At 42.0% G+C, this 19,872-nt stretch overlaps 1 protein-coding gene across 2 annotated transcripts in view; it reads right to left on the reverse strand.

Moving 5' to 3' along the window:
- Positions 1-19,131, reverse strand: part of LOC110516483 (ankyrin repeat and IBR domain-containing protein 1) — a 74,513-nt gene extending 55,382 nt beyond the window's left edge. For both annotated transcript variants that reach the window (XR_016490611.1, XM_090215909.1), the window contains exons 1-2: positions 18,761-19,131; positions 4,957-5,238 (exon numbers count right to left, since the gene is read on the reverse strand). Coding sequence is in view for 1 of the 2 variants with exons in the window: in XM_090215909.1 (XP_090072035.1) it covers positions 4,957-5,144 (188 nt within the window). In the remaining variant the exon portion in view is untranslated. The remainder of the gene's footprint in view (positions 1-4,956; positions 5,239-18,760) is intronic.
- Positions 19,132-19,872: the final 741 nt, after the last annotated feature.

Here is a 19,872-nt window from a genome sequence, read left to right on the forward strand (position 1 = left end):
AGCGCTCTAACCACTAGGCTACAATGCCGACCCCTCTAACCAATAGGCTACCTGCCCAACGCTCTAACCGCTAGGCTACCTGCCCAACGCTCTAACCGCTAGGCTACCTGCCCAACGCTCTAACCACTAGGCTACCTGCCCAACGCTCTAACCACTAGGCTACCTGCCCAACGCTCTAACCACTAGGCTACCATGCCGACCCCTCTAACCACTAGGTTACCATGCCGACCCCTCTAACCAATAGGCTACCTGCCCAACGCTCTAACCGCTAGGCTACCTGCCCAACGCTCTAACCACTAGGCTACCTGCCCAACGCTCTAACCACTAGGCTACCATGCCCAACGCTCTAACCACTAGGTTACCATGCCGAGACCTCCATTGAAGTGATCGCCTATCTGAACAGGCTGGGTCGGTAGAAGTAATATAACGGTATCCTTGGCTACCACCTGTCCAAATCATTTACAGATCTGTGCTTAGCTCAATGCAGCAAGGAAGGAAGGATGTATGTCTAACGTATTGTAACAGAGTCCCTAGTGTTAAAGACTGGAGGAACTAGTAGTGGAGCCCTACAGTCCAGGTTTTAGTCCACTCCCTGTTTCAGTAGGATGTCTAACGTATTGTAACAGAGTCCCCTAGTGTTGGAGACTGGAGGAACTAGTAGTGGAGCCCTACAGTCCAGGTTTTAGTCCACTCCCTGTTTCAGTAGGATGTCTAACGTATTGTAACAGAGTCCCTAGTGTTAGAGACTGGAGGAACTAGTAGTGGAGCCCTACAGTCCAGGTTTTAGTCCACTCCCTGTTTCAGTAGGATGTCTAACGTATTGTAACAGAGTCCCTAGTGTTAGAGACTGGAGGAACTAGTAGTGGAGCCCTACAGTCCAGGTTTTAGTCCACTCCCTGTTTCAGTAGGATGTCTAACGTATTGTAACAGAGTCCCTAGTGTTAGAGACTGGAGGAACTAGTAGTGGAGCCCTACAGTCCAGGTTTTAGTCCACTCCCTGTTTCAGTAGGATGTCTAACGTATTGTAACAGAGTCCCTAGTGTTAGAGACTGGAGGAACTAGTAGTGGAGCCCTACAGTCCAGGTTTTAGTCCACTCCCTGTTTCAGTAGGATGTCTAACGTATTGTAACAGAGTCCCTAGTGTTAGAGACTGGAGGAACTAGTTAGTGGAGCCCTACAGTCCAGGTTTTAGTCCACTCCCTGTTTCAGTAGGATGTCTAACGTATTGTAACAGAGTCCCTAGTGTTAGAGACTGGAGGAACTAGTAGTGGAGCCCTACAGTCCAGGTTTTAGTCCACTCCCTGTTTCAGTAGGATGTCTAACGTATTGTAACAGAGTCCCTAGTGTTAGAGACTGGAGGAACTAGTAGTGGAGCCCTACAGTCCAGGTTTTAGTCCACTCCCTGTTTCAGTAGGATGTCTAACGTATTGTAACAGAGTCCCTAGTGTTAGAGACTGGAGGAACTAGTAGTGGAGCCCTACAGTCCAGGTTTTAGTCCACTCCCTGTTTCAGTAGGATGTCTAACGTATTGTAACAGAGTCCTCTAGTGTTAGAGACTGGAGGAACTAGTAGTGGAGCCCTACAGTCCAGGTTTTAGTCCACTCCCTGTTTCAGTAGGATTTCTTCTGTTTGGTGTCTAATGAACTGCCTTTATAGATGTCGGCGTCCTGCTATAGAACTACAGCGGTAGAGAGTGAAGGAGGCTTGTAGCTCAGTCTCAGGGTGGAACGTTTCTGTGACGTGTCTAACAGATGGTTCCTAGCAGGGGCAGATGGGACAGAGAGACACACAACACTCTCTCTCCCCCATCCTGGGCACAGAGAGCAGGGAATAGCTGCTACCACATAGGCTTCATACAACTAAACAAAGGTGTTTTATATAGTTAAAAGGTGTTTTATATAGTTAAAAGGTGTTTTATATAGTTAAAAGGTGTTTTATATAGTTAAAAGGTGTTTTATACAACTAAAAGGTGTTTTATACAACTAAAAGGTGTTTTATACAACTAAAAGGTGTTTTATACAACTAAAAGGTGTTTTATACAACTAAAAGGTGTTTTATACAACTAAAAGGTGTTTTATATAGTTAAAAGGTGTTTTATATAGTTAAAGGTGTTTTATATAGTTAAAGGTGTTTTATATAGTTAAAATGGTGCTTTATATAGTTAAAAAGGTGTTTTATATAGTTAAAAAGGTGTTTTATACAACTAAAAGGTGTTTTATACAACTAAAAGGTGTTTTATACAACTAAAAGGTGTTTTATATAACTAAAAGGTGTTTTATATAGTTAAAAGGTGTTTTATATAACTAAAAGGTGTTTTATATAACTAAAAGGTGTTTTATATAACTAAAAGGTGTTTTATACAACTAAAAGGTGTTTTATACAACTAAAAGGTGTTTTATACAACTAAAAGGTGTTTTATATAACTAAAAGGTGTTTTATATAACTAAAAGGTGTTTTATATAACTAAAAGGTGTTTTATACAACTAAAAGGTGTTTTATACAACTAAAAGGTGTTTTATATAACTAAAAGGTGTTTTATATAACTAAAAGGTGTTTTATACAACTAAAAGGTGTTTTATATAACTAAAAGGTGTTTTATACAACTAAAAGGTGTTTTATATAACTAAAAGGTGTTTTATACAACTAAAAGGTGTTTTATATAACTAAAAGGTGCTTTATACAACTAAAAGGTGCTTTATACAACTAAAAGGTGCTTTATACAACTAAAAGGTGTTTTATACAACTAAAAGGTGTTTTATATAACTAAAAGGTGCTTTATATAACTAAAAGGTGCTTTATATAGTTAAAGGTGTTTTATACAACTAAAAGGTGTTTTATACAACTAAAAGGTGTTTTATATAACTAAAAGGTGTTTTATATAACTAAAAGGTGTTTTATACAACTAAAAGGTGCTTTATATAGTTAAAGGTGTTTTATACAACTAAAAGGTGTTTTATACAACTAAAAGGTGTTTTATACAACTAAAAGGTGCTTTATACAACTAAAAGGTGCTTTATACAACTAAAAGGTGCTTTATACAACTAAAAGGTGCTTTATACAACTAAAAGGTGTTTTATACAACTAAAAGGTGTTTTATATAACTAAAAGGTGTTTTATACAACTAAAAGGTGCTTTATATAGTTAAAGGTGTTTTATACAACTAAAAGGTGTTTTATACAACTAAAAGGTGTTTTATATAACTAAAAGGTGCTTTATATAGTTAAAAGGTGTTTTATACAACTAAAAGGTGTTTTATACAACTAAAAGGTGTTTTATACAACTAAAAGGTGCTTTATATAGTTAAAAGGTGCTCCACACAGCATAACCATAGTGGTGAATAACTCCCATGTGAAAAGCCATTGAAAACAAAGAGGGAAAAACAATCCCCATTTCTAATACTTGACAAGTCATCTTTTAAAAACGAACCGCTTAATTTAAATCACTTTTTTATTTTTTTAAAGCATGTTTTCATCTGTCTGTGCTTTGTTTGTGTGCAACTCGCTGCCACCATTTTGTCCTTAAGGGGATAATAAAAACCAACTGAATGTCATTTCCAAGTCGTCACGGTAACCTAAATGCTACTATCTCATCTGACTGGCTGTTGCTGGATAAATAAAAAAAAAGTTTAAAACAAACGGTTAGATAAATACATTGAATTAGCGGTGAAACCAAAACAGGCCGTTTGTTGCTGGGTCCAGATAAAAGACATTCAGGACGACGCGTAAGGTTACGCAACAAAACTGCAGGAACACTCACCAGTGAGCCGACTGGGTACTGCAGGAACACTCACCAGTGAGCCGACTGGGTACTGCAGGAACACTCACCGGTGTCCTGCCTGGGTAATCTATGATAGAAGACTCACCAGTGTCCTGTCTGGGTAATCTATGATAGAACCCTCACCATCTGGCAATCTGACGGACAAATTTCAGCGTGACAATGCCCCCCCCCCCGTGCACAAAGTGAGGACTAAACAGAAACGGTTTTGTCGAGATCGGTGTGGAAGAACTTGACTTGGCCTGCACAGAGCCCTGACCTCAACCCCATGGAACACATTTGGGCTGAATTGGAACGTGAACCGCGAGCCAGGTGCTAATCAATCGCCCCCTCAGCAATGTTCCAACATGAGTAGGGGTTCTAAACCTCAGCAATGTTCCAACGTGAGTAGGGGTTCTAAACCTCAGCAATGTTCCAACATGAGTAGGGGTTCTAAACCTCAGCAATGTTCCAACATGAGTAGGGGTTCTAAACCTCAGCAATGTTCCAACATGAGTAGGGGTTCTAAACCTCAGCAATGTTCCAACATGAGTAGGGGTTCTAAACCTCAGCAATGTTCCAACGTGAGTAGGGGTTCTAAACCTCAGCAATGTTCCAACATGAGTAGGGGTTCTAAACCTCAGCAATGTTCCAACATGAGTAGGGGTTCTAAACCTCAGCAATGTTCCAACATGAGTAGGGGTTCTAAACCTCAGCAATGTTCCAACATGAGTAGGGGTTCTAAACCTTTTTTAGTGTATATTGTTTCTTTTGCTCAGAAAACTTGGGACAGACAAATAAAATCACGTTATGAAACCTTGCTATATATATATATATATATTACCTTTATTTAACTAGGCAAGTCAGTTAAGAACAAATTCTTATTTTCAATGACGGCCTAGGAACAGTGAGCCTGTTCAGGGGCAGGATGACAGATTTGTACCTTGTACCAGCTCTGGGATTTGAACTTGCAACCTTCCGGTTACTAGTCCAACGCTCTAACCACTAGGCTACTAGGCTACCCTGCCGGCCCCTATAACCCATCACACAGAGGGAAGCACATTTTCAGTCTCTTTGTTAAATATATATATTTTCTCCCCAGTTTTCCATATTTCAGGTTATTAGACACATTTCAGATGACTTCATACAGTTAGATGGGCCAGAGGGTCAGGTAACACTGAGACGTACGAGTCATGTCCTCACCTGATGAGTCGTGTCATGGCGTGCCTGGCGGCGTAGTGCAGAGGAGTGTTGTGCTGGTAGGGTTCGCCATATGAAGTGTTGGGGTCCAGGCTCTCTTTAAACTGGGGGCTCCCCTCATACAGCTGATAGGCCAGACCCTCGTCACCGTTGATCAGAGCCTTGCGGAATTTAGTGGCTGTGTTCCCCATCGCCCCTCAGACTCTACCAGGAGGAGCTTCAACCTGAAGGCGTTTGGTGATATTTCAACCTGACCAACTGCAGAAGGACAGCATATTGATGCTCCTGAGGGCAGACAGAGAGGATAGAGAGGAAATTACGGACAACGAAATGGAACTGGGCCTAAGGACAGACAGAGAGGAAATTACAGCCAAAGAAATGGAACTGGGCCTAAGGACAGACAGAGAGGAAATTACAGCCAAAGAAATGGAACTGGGCCTAAGGACAGAGAGAGGAAATTACAGCCAAATAAATGGAACTGGGCCTAAGGACAGACAGAGAGGAAATTACAGCCAAAGAAATGGAACTGGGCCTAAGGACAGACAGAGAGGAAATTACAGCCAAAGAAATGGAACTGGGCCTAAGGACAGAGAGAGGAAATTACAGCCAAATAAATGGAACTGGGCCTAAGGACAGACAGAGAGGAAATTACAGCCAAAGAAATGGAACTGGGCCTAAGGACAGACAGAGAGGAAATTACAGCCAAAGAAATGGAACTGGGCCTAAGGACAGACAGAGAGGAAATTACAGCCAAAGAAATGGAACTGGGCCTAAGGACAGACAGAGAGGAAATTACAGCCAAAGAAATGGAACTGGGCCTAAGGACAGAGAGAGGAAATTACAGCCAAAGAAATGGAACTGGGCCTAAGGACAGACAGAGAGGAAATTACAGCCAAAGAAATGGAACTGGGCCTAAGGACAGACAGAGAGGAAATTACAGCCAAAGAAATGGAACTGGGCCTAAGGACAGACCTAGAGGATAGAGAGGAAATTACAGCCAAAGAAATGGAACTGGGCCTAAGGACAGACAGAGAGGATAGAGAGGAAATTACAGCCAAAGAAATGGAACTGGGCCTAAGGACAGACAGAGAGGATAGAGAGGAAATTACAGCCAAATAAATGGAACTGGGCCTAAGGACAGACAGAGAGGATAGAGAGGAAATTACAGCCAAAGAAATGGAACTGGGCCTAAGGACAGACAGAGAGGATAGAGAGGAAATTACAGCCAAATAAATGGAACTGGGCCTAAGGACAGACAGAGAGGATAGAGAGGAAATTACAGCCAAATAAATGGAACTGGGCCTAAGGACAGAGAGAGGAAATTACAGCCAAATAAATGGAACTGGGCCTAAGGACAGACAGAGAGGAAATTACAGCCAAAGAAATGGAACTGGGCCTAAGGACAGAGAGAGGAAATTACAGCCAAAGAAATGGAACTGGGCCTAAGGACAGACAGAGAGGAAATTACAGCCAAAGAAATGGAACTGGGCCTAAGGACAGAGAGAGGAAATTACAGCCAAAGAAATGGAACTGGGCCTAAGGACAGACAGAGAGGAAATTACAGCCAAAGAAATGGAACTGGGCCTAAGGACAGACAGAGAGGAAATTACAGCCAAAGAAATGGAACTGGGCCTAAGGACAGACCTAGAGGATAGAGAGGAAATTACAGCCAAAGAAATGGAACTGGGCCTAAGGACAGACAGAGAGGATAGAGAGGAAATTACAGCCAAAGAAATGGAACTGGGCCTAAGGACAGACAGAGAGGATAGAGAGGAAATTACAGCCAAATAAATGGAACAGGGCCTAAGGACAGACAGAGAGGATAGAGAGGAAATTACAGCCAAAGAAATGGAACTGGGCCTAAGGACAGACAGAGAGGATAGAGAGGAAATTACAGCCAAATAAATGGAACTGGGCCTAAGGACAGACAGAGAGGATAGAGAGGAAATTACAGCCAAATAAATGGAACTGGGCCTAAGGACAGACAGAGAGGACAGAGAGGAAATTACAGCCAAAGAAATAGAACTGGGCCTAAGGACAGACAGAGAGGATAGAGAGGAAATTACAGCCAAAGAAATGGAACTAGTTCTAGGTTTGTGACTCCATCAGACCATAACAATACATCATGCTCGCATTCAGGAGGGTGTAATGTATTGAATCACATTCAGGAGGGTGTAATGTATTGAATCACATTCAGGAGGGTGTAATGTATTGAATCACATTCAGGAGGGTGTAATGTATTGAATCACATTCAGGAGGGTGTAATGTATTGAATCACATTCAGGAGGGTGTAATGTATTGAATCACATTCAGGAGGGTGTAATGTATTGAATCACATTCAGGAGGGTGTAATGTATTGAATCACATTCAGGAGGGTGTAATGTATTGAATCACATTCAGGAGGGTGTAATGTATTGAATCACATTCAGGAGGGTGTAATGTATTGAATCGCATTCAGGAGGGTGTAATGTATTGAATCGCATTCAGGAGGGTGTAATGTATTGAATCGCATTCAGGAGGGTGTAATGTATTGAATAGCATTCAGGAGGGTGTAATGTATTGAATCACATTCAGGAGGGTGTAACGTATTGAATCACATTCAGGAGGGTGTAATGTATTGAATCGCATTCAGGAGGGTGTAATGTATTGAATCGCATTCAGGAGGGTGTAATGTATTGAATCGCATTCAGGAGGGTGTAATGTATTGAATAGCATTCAGGAGGGTGTAATGTATTGAATCGCATTCAGGAGGGTGTAATGTACTGAATCGCATTCAGGAGGGTGTAATGTATTGAATCACATTCAGGAGGGTGTAATGTATTGAATCACATTCAGGAGGGTGTAATGTACTGAATCACATTCAGGAGGGTGTAATGTACTGAATCACATTCAGGAGGGTGTAATGTACTGAATCACATTCAGGAGGGTGTAATGTATTGAATCACATTCAGGAGGGTGTAATGTATTGAATCACATTCAGGAGGGTGTAATGTATTGAATAACATTCAGGAGGGTGTCATGTATTGAATCACATTCAGGAGGGTGTCATGTATTGAATCACATTCAGGAGGGTGTAATGTATTGAATCACATTCAGGAGGGTGTAATGTATTGAATAACATTCAGGAGGGTGTAATGTATTGAATCACATTCAGGAGGGTGTAATGTACTGAATAACATTCAGGAGGGTGTAATGTACTGAATCACATTCAGGAGGGTGTCATGTATTGAATCACATTCAGGAGGGTGTAATGTATTGAATCACATTCAGGAGGGTGTAACGTATTGAATCACATTCAGGAGGGTGTAACGTATTGAATCACATTCAGGAGGGTGTAACGTATTGAATCACATTCAGGAGGGTGTAATGTATTGAATCACATTCAGGAGGGTGTAATGTATTGAATCACATTCAGGAGGGTGTAATGTATTGAATCACATTCAGGAGGGTGTAATGTATTGAATCACATTCAGGAGGGTGTAATGTATTGAATCACATTCAGGAGGGTGTCATGTATTGAATCACATTCAGGAGGGTGTAATGTATTGAATCACATTCAGGAGGGTGTAATGTATTGAATCACATTCAGGAGGGTGTAATGTATTGAATCACATTCAGGAGGGTGTAATGTACTGAATCACATTCAGGAGGGTGTAATGTACTGAATCACATTCAGGAGGGTGTAATGTACTGAATCACATTCAGGAGGGTGTAATGTATTGAATCACATTCAGGAGGGTGTAATGTATTGAATCACATTCAGGAGGGTGTAATGTATTGAATCACATTCAGGAGGGTGTAATGTACTGAATAACATTCAGGAGGGTGTAATGTACTGAATCACATTCAGGAGGGTGTAATGTACTGAATCACATTCAGGAGGGTGTCATGTATTGAATCACATTCAGGAGGGTGTAATGTACTGAATAACATTCAGGAGGGTGTAATGTACTGAATCACATTCAGGAGGGTGTAATGTACTGAATCACATTCAGGAGGGTGTAATGTACTGAATCACATTCAGGAGGGTGTAATGTATTGAATCACATTCAGGAGGGTGTAATGTATTGAATCACATTCAGGAGGGTGTAATGTATTGAATCACATTCAGGAGGGTGTAATGTATTGAATCACATTCAGGAGGGTGTAATGTACTGAATAACATTCAGGAGGGTGTAATGTACTGAATCACATTCAGGAGGGTGTAATGTACTGAATCACATTCAGGAGGGTGTCATGTATTGAATCACATTCAGGAGGGTGTAACGTATTGAATCACATTCAGGAGGGTGTAACGTATTGAATCACATTCAGGAGGGTGTAACGTATTGAATCACATTCAGGAGGGTGTAACGTATTGAATCACATTCAGGAGGGTGTAATGTATTGAATCACATTCAGGAGGGTGTAACGTATTGAATCACATTCAGGAGGGTGTAATGTATTGAATCACATTCAGGAGGGTGTAATGTATTGAATCACATTCAGGAGGGTGTAATGTATTGAATCACATTCAGGAGGGTGTAATGTATTGAATCACATTCAGGAGGGTGTAATGTATTGAATCACATTCAGGAGGGTGTAATGTATTGAATCACATTCAGGAGGGTGTCATGTATTGAATCACATTCAGGAGGGTGTAATGTATTGAATAGCATTCAGGAGGGTGTAATGTATTGAATAGCATTCAGGAGGGTGTAATGTACTGAATCACATTCAGGAGGGTGTAATGTATTGAATCACATTCAGGAGGGTGTAATGTATTGAATAACATTCAGGAGGGTGTAATGTATTGAATCACATTCAGGAGGGTGTAATGTATTGAATCACATTCAGGAGGGTGTAATGTATTGAATCACATTCAGGAGGGTGTAATGTATTGAATCACATTCAGGAGGGTGTAATGTATTGAATCACATTCAGGAGGGTGTAATGTATTGAATCGCATTCAGGAGGGTGTAATGTATTGAATCGCATTCAGGAGGGTGTAATGTATTGAATCGCATTCAGGAGGGTGTAATGTATTGAATAGCATTCAGGAGGGTGTAATGTATTGAATCGCATTCAGGAGGGTGTAACGTATTGAATCACATTCAGGAGGGTGTAATGTATTGAATCGCATTCAGGAGGGTGTAATGTATTGAATCGCATTCAGGAGGGTGTAATGTATTGAATCGCATTCAGGAGGGTGTAATGTATTGAATAGCATTCAGGAGGGTGTAATGTATTGAATCGCATTCAGGAGGGTGTAATGTACTGAATCGCATTCAGGAGGGTGTAATGTATTGAATCGCATTCAGGAGGGTGTAATGTATTGAATCACATTCAGGAGGGTGTAATGTACTGAATCACATTCAGGAGGGTGTAATGTACTGAATCACATTCAGGAGGGTGTAATGTACTGAATCACATTCAGGAGGGTGTAATGTATTGAATCACATTCAGGAGGGTGTAACGTATTGAATCACATTCAGGAGGGTGTAATGTATTGAATAACATTCAGGAGGGTGTCATGTATTGAATCACATTCAGGAGGGTGTCATGTATTGAATCACATTCAGGAGGGTGTAATGTATTGAATCACATTCAGGAGGGTGTAATGTATTGAATAACATTCAGGAGGGTGTAATGTATTGAATCACATTCAGGAGGGTGTAATGTACTGAATAACATTCAGGAGGGTGTAATGTACTGAATCACATTCAGGAGGGTGTCATGTATTGAATCACATTCAGGAGGGTGTAATGTATTGAATCACATTCAGGAGGGTGTAACGTATTGAATCACATTCAGGAGGGTGTAACGTATTGAATCACATTCAGGAGGGTGTAACGTATTGAATCACATTCAGGAGGGTGTAATGTATTGAATCACATTCAGGAGGGTGTAATGTATTGAATCACATTCAGGAGGGTGTAATGTATTGAATCACATTCAGGAGGGTGTAATGTATTGAATCACATTCAGGAGGGTGTAATGTATTGAATCACATTCAGGAGGGTGTAATGTATTGAATCACATTCAGGAGGGTGTAATGTATTGAATCACATTCAGGAGGGTGTCATGTATTGAATCACATTCAGGAGGGTGTAATGTATTGAATCACATTCAGGAGGGTGTAATGTATTGAATCACATTCAGGAGGGTGTAATGTATTGAATCACATTCAGGAGGGTGTAATGTACTGAATCACATTCAGGAGGGTGTAATGTACTGAATCACATTCAGGAGGGTGTAATGTACTGAATCACATTCAGGAGGGTGTAATGTATTGAATCACATTCAGGAGGGTGTAATGTATTGAATCACATTCAGGAGGGTGTAATGTATTGAATCACATTCAGGAGGGTGTAATGTACTGAATAACATTCAGGAGGGTGTAATGTACTGAATCACATTCAGGAGGGTGTAATGTACTGAATCACATTCAGGAGGGTGTCATGTATTGAATCACATTCAGGAGGGTGTAATGTACTGAATAACATTCAGGAGGGTGTAATGTACTGAATCACATTCAGGAGGGTGTAATGTACTGAATCACATTCAGGAGGGTGTAATGTACTGAATCACATTCAGGAGGGTGTAATGTATTGAATCACATTCAGGAGGGTGTAATGTATTGAATCACATTCAGGAGGGTGTAATGTACTGAATCACATTCAGGAGGGTGTAATGTACTGAATCACATTCAGGAGGGTGTAATGTACTGAATCACATTCAGGAGGGTGTAATGTATTGAATCACATTCAGGAGGGTGTAATGTATTGAATCACATTCAGGAGGGTGTAATGTATTGAATCACATTCAGGAGGGTGTAATGTATTGAATCACATTCAGGAGGGTGTAATGTACTGAATAACATTCAGGAGGGTGTAATGTACTGAATCACATTCAGGAGGGTGTAATGTACTGAATCACATTCAGGAGGGTGTAATGTATTGAATCACATTCAGGAGGGTGTAATGTATTGAATCACATTCAGGAGGGTGTAATGTATTGAATCACATTCAGGAGGGTGTAATGTATTGAATCACATTCAGGAGGGTGTAATGTATTGAATCACATTCAGGAGGGTGTCATGTATTGAATCACATTCAGGAGGGTGTAATGTATTGAATCACATTCAGGAGGGTGTAATGTATTGAATCACATTCAGGAGGGTGTCATGTATTGAATCACATTCAGGAGGGTGTAATGTATTGAATAGCATTCAGGAGGGTGTAATGTATTGAATAGCATTCAGGAGGGTGTAATGTACTGAATCACATTCAGGAGGGTGTAATGTATTGAATCACATTCAGGAGGGTGTAATGTACTGAATAACATTCAGGAGGGTGTAATGTATTGAATCACATTCAGGAGGGTGTAATGTATTGAATCACATTCAGGAGGGTGTAATGTATTGAATCACATTCAGGAGGGTGTAATGTATTGAATCACATTCAGGAGGGTGTCATGTATTGAATCACATTCAGGAGGGTGTAATGTATTGAATAGCATTCAGGAGGGTGTAATGTATTGAATAGCATTCAGGAGGGTGTAATGTACTGAATCACATTCAGGAGGGTGTAATGTATTGAATCACATTCAGGAGGGTGTAATGTACTGAATAACATTCAGGAGGGTGTAATGTATTGAATCACATTCAGGAGGGTGTAATGTATTGAATAGCATTCAGGAGGGTGTAATGTACTGAATCACATTCAGGAGGGTGTAATGTATTGAATCACATTCAGGAGGGTGTAATGTACTGAATAACATTCAGGAGGGTGTAATGTATTGAATCACATTCAGGAGGGTGTAATGTATTGAATCACATTCAGGAGGGTGTAATGTATTGAATCACATTCAGGAGGGTGTAATGTATTGAATCACATTCAGGAGGGTGTAATGTATTGAATAACATTCAGGAGGGTGTAATGTATTGAATCACATTTAACATTTAATCTACATGATTCTTTTACTTCAGAGAGGTATATTATGTTTTAGGCTATACATTTCTGTCTTTACATTCCACAACATTGGTCTCTACTGAACGCGACCCAGATTTCAACAAGACAACAACAACAACAACAACAGGATGTCTCAAACCAAATATAGGTTAATCAGAAGAGAGAGAGGAAAAAAAACTGGCTTTAGCCAAAGACTGTCACATTTCAACTGTCATTCTGATTTATCCTAACAACAAGCTTTTCTACTGACACCAAACACAACCTCGTTGAATCCTACAAAACCAGCCTACTTACCAACAGAAACCAGGGGGAGAAGAGTAGCCTAACTGAGTAACTGCAAGCCCGAACCACAAAAGCACAAAACTGAGGAGGAGGAGGAGAGGCTGCTTCCACACAAGTCCCCTTTCCACCCATACACCGTGTTGTTCTGCTAGGGCTAATGATACTTTCTGACTGGCTCACCGTGCCACTTCATCTCATGGGGGGGGGGGGGCAGAGAGAGAGAGAGAGAGAGAGAGAGAGAGAGAGAGAGAGAGAGACAAGACTTCCTCTAGTATCACCAGGGGCTTCCTGCTTCCCTCAGCCAACTGTCCTCACCCTGAGACCAGGGCCCAGGCCCAAATTGAATCCTATTCCCTATGTAATGCACTATTTTAGACCAAAGCCCAATGGGCCCTGGTCAAAAGTAGTGCACTACATAAGGAATAGGGTGCCATTTTGGACAAACATAAGACCCATTGTGGACTTGGACTCCACCGATGCCATATGTTGTTATGTCGTTGTGGTCGCACACAGGCACAGGGCAGTGGGCACGGACAAGCTCCTACTACCATCCTGTTCTGCTCACAATAGGGATGTCTCTACAGTAGACAGAGTATAGGAGGCAGTACCCAGACAGAGAGTATAGGAGACAGTACCCAGACAGAGAGTATAGGAGACAGTACCCAGACAGAGAGTATAGGAGACAGTACCCAGACAGAGAGTATAGGAGACAGTACCCAGACAGAGAGTATAGGAGACAGTACCCAGACAGGCTGTAGGAGACAGTACCCAGACAGGCTGTAGGAGACAGTACCCAGACAGGCTGTAGGAGACAGTACCCAGACAGGCTGTAGGAGACAGTACCCAGACAGGCTGTAGGAGACAGTACCCAGACAGGCTGTAGGAGACAGTACCCAGACAGGCTGTAGGAGACAGTACCCAGACAGGCTGTAGGAGACAGTACCCAGACAGGCTGTAGGAGACAGTACCCAGACAGGCTGTAGGAGACAGTACCCAGACAGGCTGTAGGAGACAGTACCCAGACAGAGTGTAGGAGACAGTACCCAGACAGAGTGTAGGAGACAGTACCCAGACAGAGTGTAGGAGACAGTACCCAGACAGAGTGTAGGAGACAGTACCCAGACAGGCTGTAGGAGACAGTACCCAGACAGGCTGTAGGAGACAGTACCCAGACAGGCTGTAGGAGACAGTACCCAGACAGGCTGTAGGAGACAGTACCTAGACAGGCTGTAGGAGACAGTACCCAGACAGACTGTAAGAGACAGTACCCAGACAGAGTGTAGAGGACAGTACCCAGACAGGCTGTAGGAGACAGTACCCAGACAGAGTGTAGGAGACAGTTCCTAGACAGACTGTAGGAGACAGTACCCAGACAGAGTGTAGGAGACAGTACCCAGACAGAGTGTAGGAGACAGTACCCAAACAGGCTGTAGGAGACAGTACCCAGACCGAGTGTAGGAGACAGTACCCAGACAGAATGTAGGAGACAGTACCCAGACAGACTGTAGGAGACAGTACCCAGACAGGCTGAAGGAGACAGTTCCCAGACAGACTGTAGGAGACAGGAGACAGTACCCAGACAGACTGTAGGAGACAGTACCCAGACAGACTGTAGGAGACAGTACCCAGACAGACTGTATGAGGTAGTACCCAGACAGAGTGTAGGAGACAGTTCCTAGACAGACTGTAGGAGACAGTACCCAGACAGACTGTAAGAGACAGTACCCAGACAGAGTGTAGGAGACAGTTCCTAGACAGACTGTAGGAGACAGTACCCAGACAGAGTGTAGGAGACAGTACCCAAACAGACTGTAGGAGACAGTACCCAAACAGACTGTAGGAGACAGTACCCAGACAGGCTGAAGGAGACAGTACCCAGACAGACTGTAGGAGACAGTACCTAGACAGAGTGTAGGAGACAGTACCCAGACAGGCTGTAGGAGACAGTTCCTAGACAGAGTGTAGGAGACAGGAGACAGAACCCAGACAGACTGTAGGAGACAGTACCCAGACAGACTGTAGGAGACAGTACCCAGACAGAGTGTAGAGGACAGGAGACAGAACCCAGACAGACTGTAGGAGACAGTACCCAGACAGACTGTAGGAGACAGGAGACAGAACCCAGACAGAGTGTAGGAGACAGTACCAAATGTGTATTGTAATAGATTACAAAGACATGTACACAGTGTAGACTAGGACAATATCGTTGTCTTACAAAGGCACAGACTGTATAAAAACCTCGACTCCACTCAGCAGTACAAATTACAAAACATGCTACTAGCTAACGTTTGGGAATTCATGTGACAAACCAAGTCATTGTATTTTGTAACTCTTCCTAGGCACTTTACACAATGTTTGTTTACTTGGCTCAGCCTCCACATATTCAATGTGATTGTCTTGTGATTGTTTTTGATGGTTTTATTGTGGGACCTGTTGGGGCTGTTTTGATGGTTTTATTGTGGGACCTGTTGGGGCTGTTTTTGATGGTTTTGTTGTGGGACCTGTTGGGGCTGTTTTGATGGTTTTGTTGTGGGACCTGTTGGGGCTGTTTTTGATGGTTTTGTTGTGGGACCTGTTGGGGCTGTTTTGATGGTTTTATTGTGGGACCTGTTGGGGCTGTTTTTGATGGTTTTATTGTGGGACCTGTTGGGGCTGTTTTGATGGTTTTATTGTGGGGCCTGTTGGGGCTGTTTTGATGGTTTTGTTGTGGGACCTGTTGGGGCTGTTTTGATGGTTTTATTGTGGGGCCTGTTGGGGCTGTTTTGATGGTTTTATTGTGGGGCCTGTTGGGGCTGTTTTGATGGTTTTGTTGTGGGACCTGTTGGGGCTGTTTTTGATGGTTTTGTTGTGGGACCTGTTGGGGCTGTTTTTGATGGTTTTATTGTGGGGCCTGTTGGGGCTGTTTTGATGGTTTTATTGTGGGGCCTGTTGGGGCTGTTTTTATGGTTTTGTTGTGGGGCCTGTTGGGGCTGTTTTTGATGGTTTTATTGTGGGGCCTGTTGGGGCTGTTTTTGATGGTTTTATTGTGGGGCCTGTTGGGGCTGTTTTGATGGTTTTATTGTGGGGCCTGTTGGGGCTGTTTTGATGGTTTTATTGTGGGGCCTGTTGGGGCTGTTTTGATGGTTTTGTTGTGGGACCTGTTGGGGCTGTTTTGATGGTTTTATTGTGGGGCCTGTTGGGGCTGTTTTGATGGTTTTATTGTGGGGCCTGTTGGGGCTGTTTTGATGGTTTTGTTGTGGGACCTGTTGGGGCTGTTTTTGATGGTTTTGTTGTGGGACCTGTTGGGGCTGTTTTTGATGGTTTTATTGTGGGGCCTGTTGGGGCTGTTTTTATGGTTTTGTTGTGGGACCTGTTGGGGCTGTTTTGATGGTTTTATTGTGGGACCTGTTGGGGCTGTTTTGATGGTTTTGTTGTGGGACCTGTTGGGGCTGTTTTTGATGGTTTTATTGTGGGGCCTGTTGGGGCTGTTTTGATGGTTTTATTGTGGGGCTGTTTTTATGGTTTTATTGGGAACCCTGCCTACCAGGCGCCCAGGGCTTCTGAATCAAGTCCACCTACTGCAAACAGCGCAGGACGAATTGAAAAAAAAAAAAAAAAAGACATTTCTACAGAAATGTTTGACGATCGACTAGTGTGATGCCTTTAAGAAGATTGGCCTGTTGATGTGAAATCGACCGGTTGGTGACCACTGCTCTATGACCTCAAGTCACTGAGTCAGTGTCCACGTCAGTGTTATTCTCAGAGGCAACCTGGAACCCATCCCAGTCCATCTGGAAGCATAGATTCTGATTGGTCAAACCAACCATTGAACAGTCACTTCTTTTGGCTTCATTTACACACACAGACAAATTCAGATTTTTTTTTACTTTCTCTACACTAATTGTTCTTTTGACCAATTAGATCACTTCTGGAAAATACTGGATGTGAAAAGATCTAGTGAGATACCCAATGGGCTAGACAATTCTCTTCTCATCTTGGGGAGAAAAAAACCTGTTTACTAACAATGTGGAAGTCAATCAATTCACCATCATCATTGACACAACAGAACAAATCAAATTACTGAAATATCCTGGGCAACCGAGAAAAAACTAATTCAATACAATTTAAGGCCAAGTGGCAAACAAAAATGCAGGCCGTATGAATGGAGGTGTGAGCATGCGGGTCTGGGCAGGTGAGATGTACTCACGGTTTGTCTCTTAACACAAGTTACAATTCTTAGAAGTCCCCTGGTTTTTGTGATGCTGCATGAGATGTCCAGTTGAGTGACATCCAGGTGTGTAAACGTGACAAATCTGATTCATGAATGACAGGTTGCAGGTACCCTAGCTATTAGAACCGTCAAATGGTTTGTAAGCTCTATGCTGGATCTGGCCTGGTTTCATGACATCGTGTCAGTCTAGTGTTAGCTAGAGATTTCTCATCATCTAGCTCGGGGATGGGCAACTTTGATGGGGGGTTGGGGATGCAAAAAAAGAGAACTCCTCATGAGGGGCTGCAGTGGCTTATGGGTCTGCATACCCCCCCCACAAGCCCCAAAACGTTTTTGCTAATTTCCTGCAATTCTACTAATTTTTCCATAAGGTGGAGGTAAATGTTTGCCATTTTTAATATAATAACTGATGATCAATGGAAATACCGACAGGGCAGAAAATACTGCCCACTATGCACATTTTGTACCAAGGCGGAAGTTAGAAATAAACACGTTTCTTGGAAACACTGGGTCACTTGATAACTTGTTGATACTAGTGTTCGATCTTTGATAAGAACGTACAACTAACATGATAGCTAGCTATTTATTATCTAAAAACTGTCAACCAAAACACTGTCCTCCTTGGCACTGCTGCCTTTTCAAAAAAGGGTGATTATATTTGAAGGTTCATCGCCTGACTGCTAGCTAATCAGTAGCAACCAAGATATTCAACAACAACAGACAATGTAACAACCAAGATATTTAACAACAATAACAACCACAGACAAAGTAGCAAGCAGGATATTCAACAACATCAGACAAAGTAGAAAGCAAGATATTCAATAACAACAGACAATGTAACAACCAAGATATTTAACAACAATAACAACCACAGACAAAGTAGCAAGCAAGATATTCAACAACAACAAAGTAGCAACCAAGATATTCAACAACAGACAAAGTAGCAACCAAAGTGGCTGGTATGTTTTCTAACTAGCATGGTTGTATCTACCTAGTTAGCTTCATCATCCAAACTTTTAGTTGTTTCAACGAAAGCCAACATTTAAAAAAAAAACGTACAAATGGTACTTGCTAGTTCATTACTCATTGTTCATGTTTATAAACTAGCTGACGAACACATATCGGTGTTTTGGCAGATTAACGAGCTAAATTATCGTTAGCTAGCTGGAGAAAGCTAACTAACTAGCCGACGTTAGCTAACAACTCGCAGCAGTTGACAGTGACTAGCCAGCAAATGTCATGTTTTTTTATTTTTATGTTTATGACTTTAAAAATGCACTACACTTCTCTGGCTTTTCTGTGTTTTTGTTAACTAGAAAGATAAAGAAAACATTGATTAGCTAGCTAGCTTAAGTAGACTTACAAAAGAGGCTGTTGCGGTTCCCCAGAATGTTGTCCTGTTGCCAGTGACTCTCTAGTCTTCTGTCAGACAACGCTGATATTCCATAAGGCTTCTGTTGTCCTTCTAGCTGTTAGTCTGCGGGTGTAGCTGGTCATGTGTATAGTTGGATGTGTGTAGCTGTTAGTCTGTGTGTGGAGCTGGCTATGTGTAGCTGGCAGTGTGTGTGTAGATGGCTGTGTGTAGCTGTTAGTCTGCGTGTGTAGTTGGCTGTGTGTATAGTTGGCTGTGTGTGTAGTTGGCTGTGTGTAGCTGGCAGTGTGCACTCTGCCCTGCCTCTGTTGTTGTCAGCCACTGACGCTCAAATCACCAGACTGCCATTTGAGTGTTATCAGGAATCAGGGCTGCGCTGTAAATTGCAGGATTTTTTTTTTTTTTTTTTCGTTCTAGGAAGTTTGAAGTCAAATAATGATTCCTTTTTTTTGTCGAAGAATCTTTCAAAAATATTTTGATGTAAACAATTGCTCATTATCCTGTCTGTTTACTATAAATTAACCGGTAAACGCCTCCACGCTTCCAGAAAGTGAATAGTACACATTGGGAAACAAATGAGTGGTTGTCTCTTGTACAACTAGCACTTGTAACTTTCTCCCACTAGAGGGCGGCAGAGTCCATCAATTCAATGGTCATTCTTCTCTTGGCTTTCTTAAGCGATGATGTATCTATAGATGCAATGATGTATCTATAGATACACTGCTCAAAAAAATAAAGGGAACACTAAAATAACACATCCTAGATCTGAATGAATGGAATATTCTTATTAAATACTTTTTTCTTTACATAGTTGAATGTGCCGACAACAAAATCACACAAAAATGATCAATGGAAATCAAATGTATCAACCCATGGAGGTCTGGATTTGGAGTGACACTCAAAATTAAAGTGGAAAACCACACTACAGGCTGATCCAACTTTGATGTAATGTCCTTAAAACAAGTCAAAATTAGGCTCAGTAGTGTGTGTGGCCTCCACGTGCCTGTATGAACTCCCTACAACGCCTGGGCATGCTCCTGATGAGGTGACGGATGGTCTCCTGAGGGATCTCCTCCCAGACCTGGACTAAAGCATCAGCCAAC

Source organism: Oncorhynchus mykiss, chromosome 2, assembly GCF_057628025.1.
Source record: "Oncorhynchus mykiss isolate SJ-2025 chromosome 2, ASM5762802v1, whole genome shotgun sequence".
NCBI lineage: Eukaryota > Metazoa > Chordata > Actinopteri > Salmoniformes > Salmonidae > Oncorhynchus > Oncorhynchus mykiss.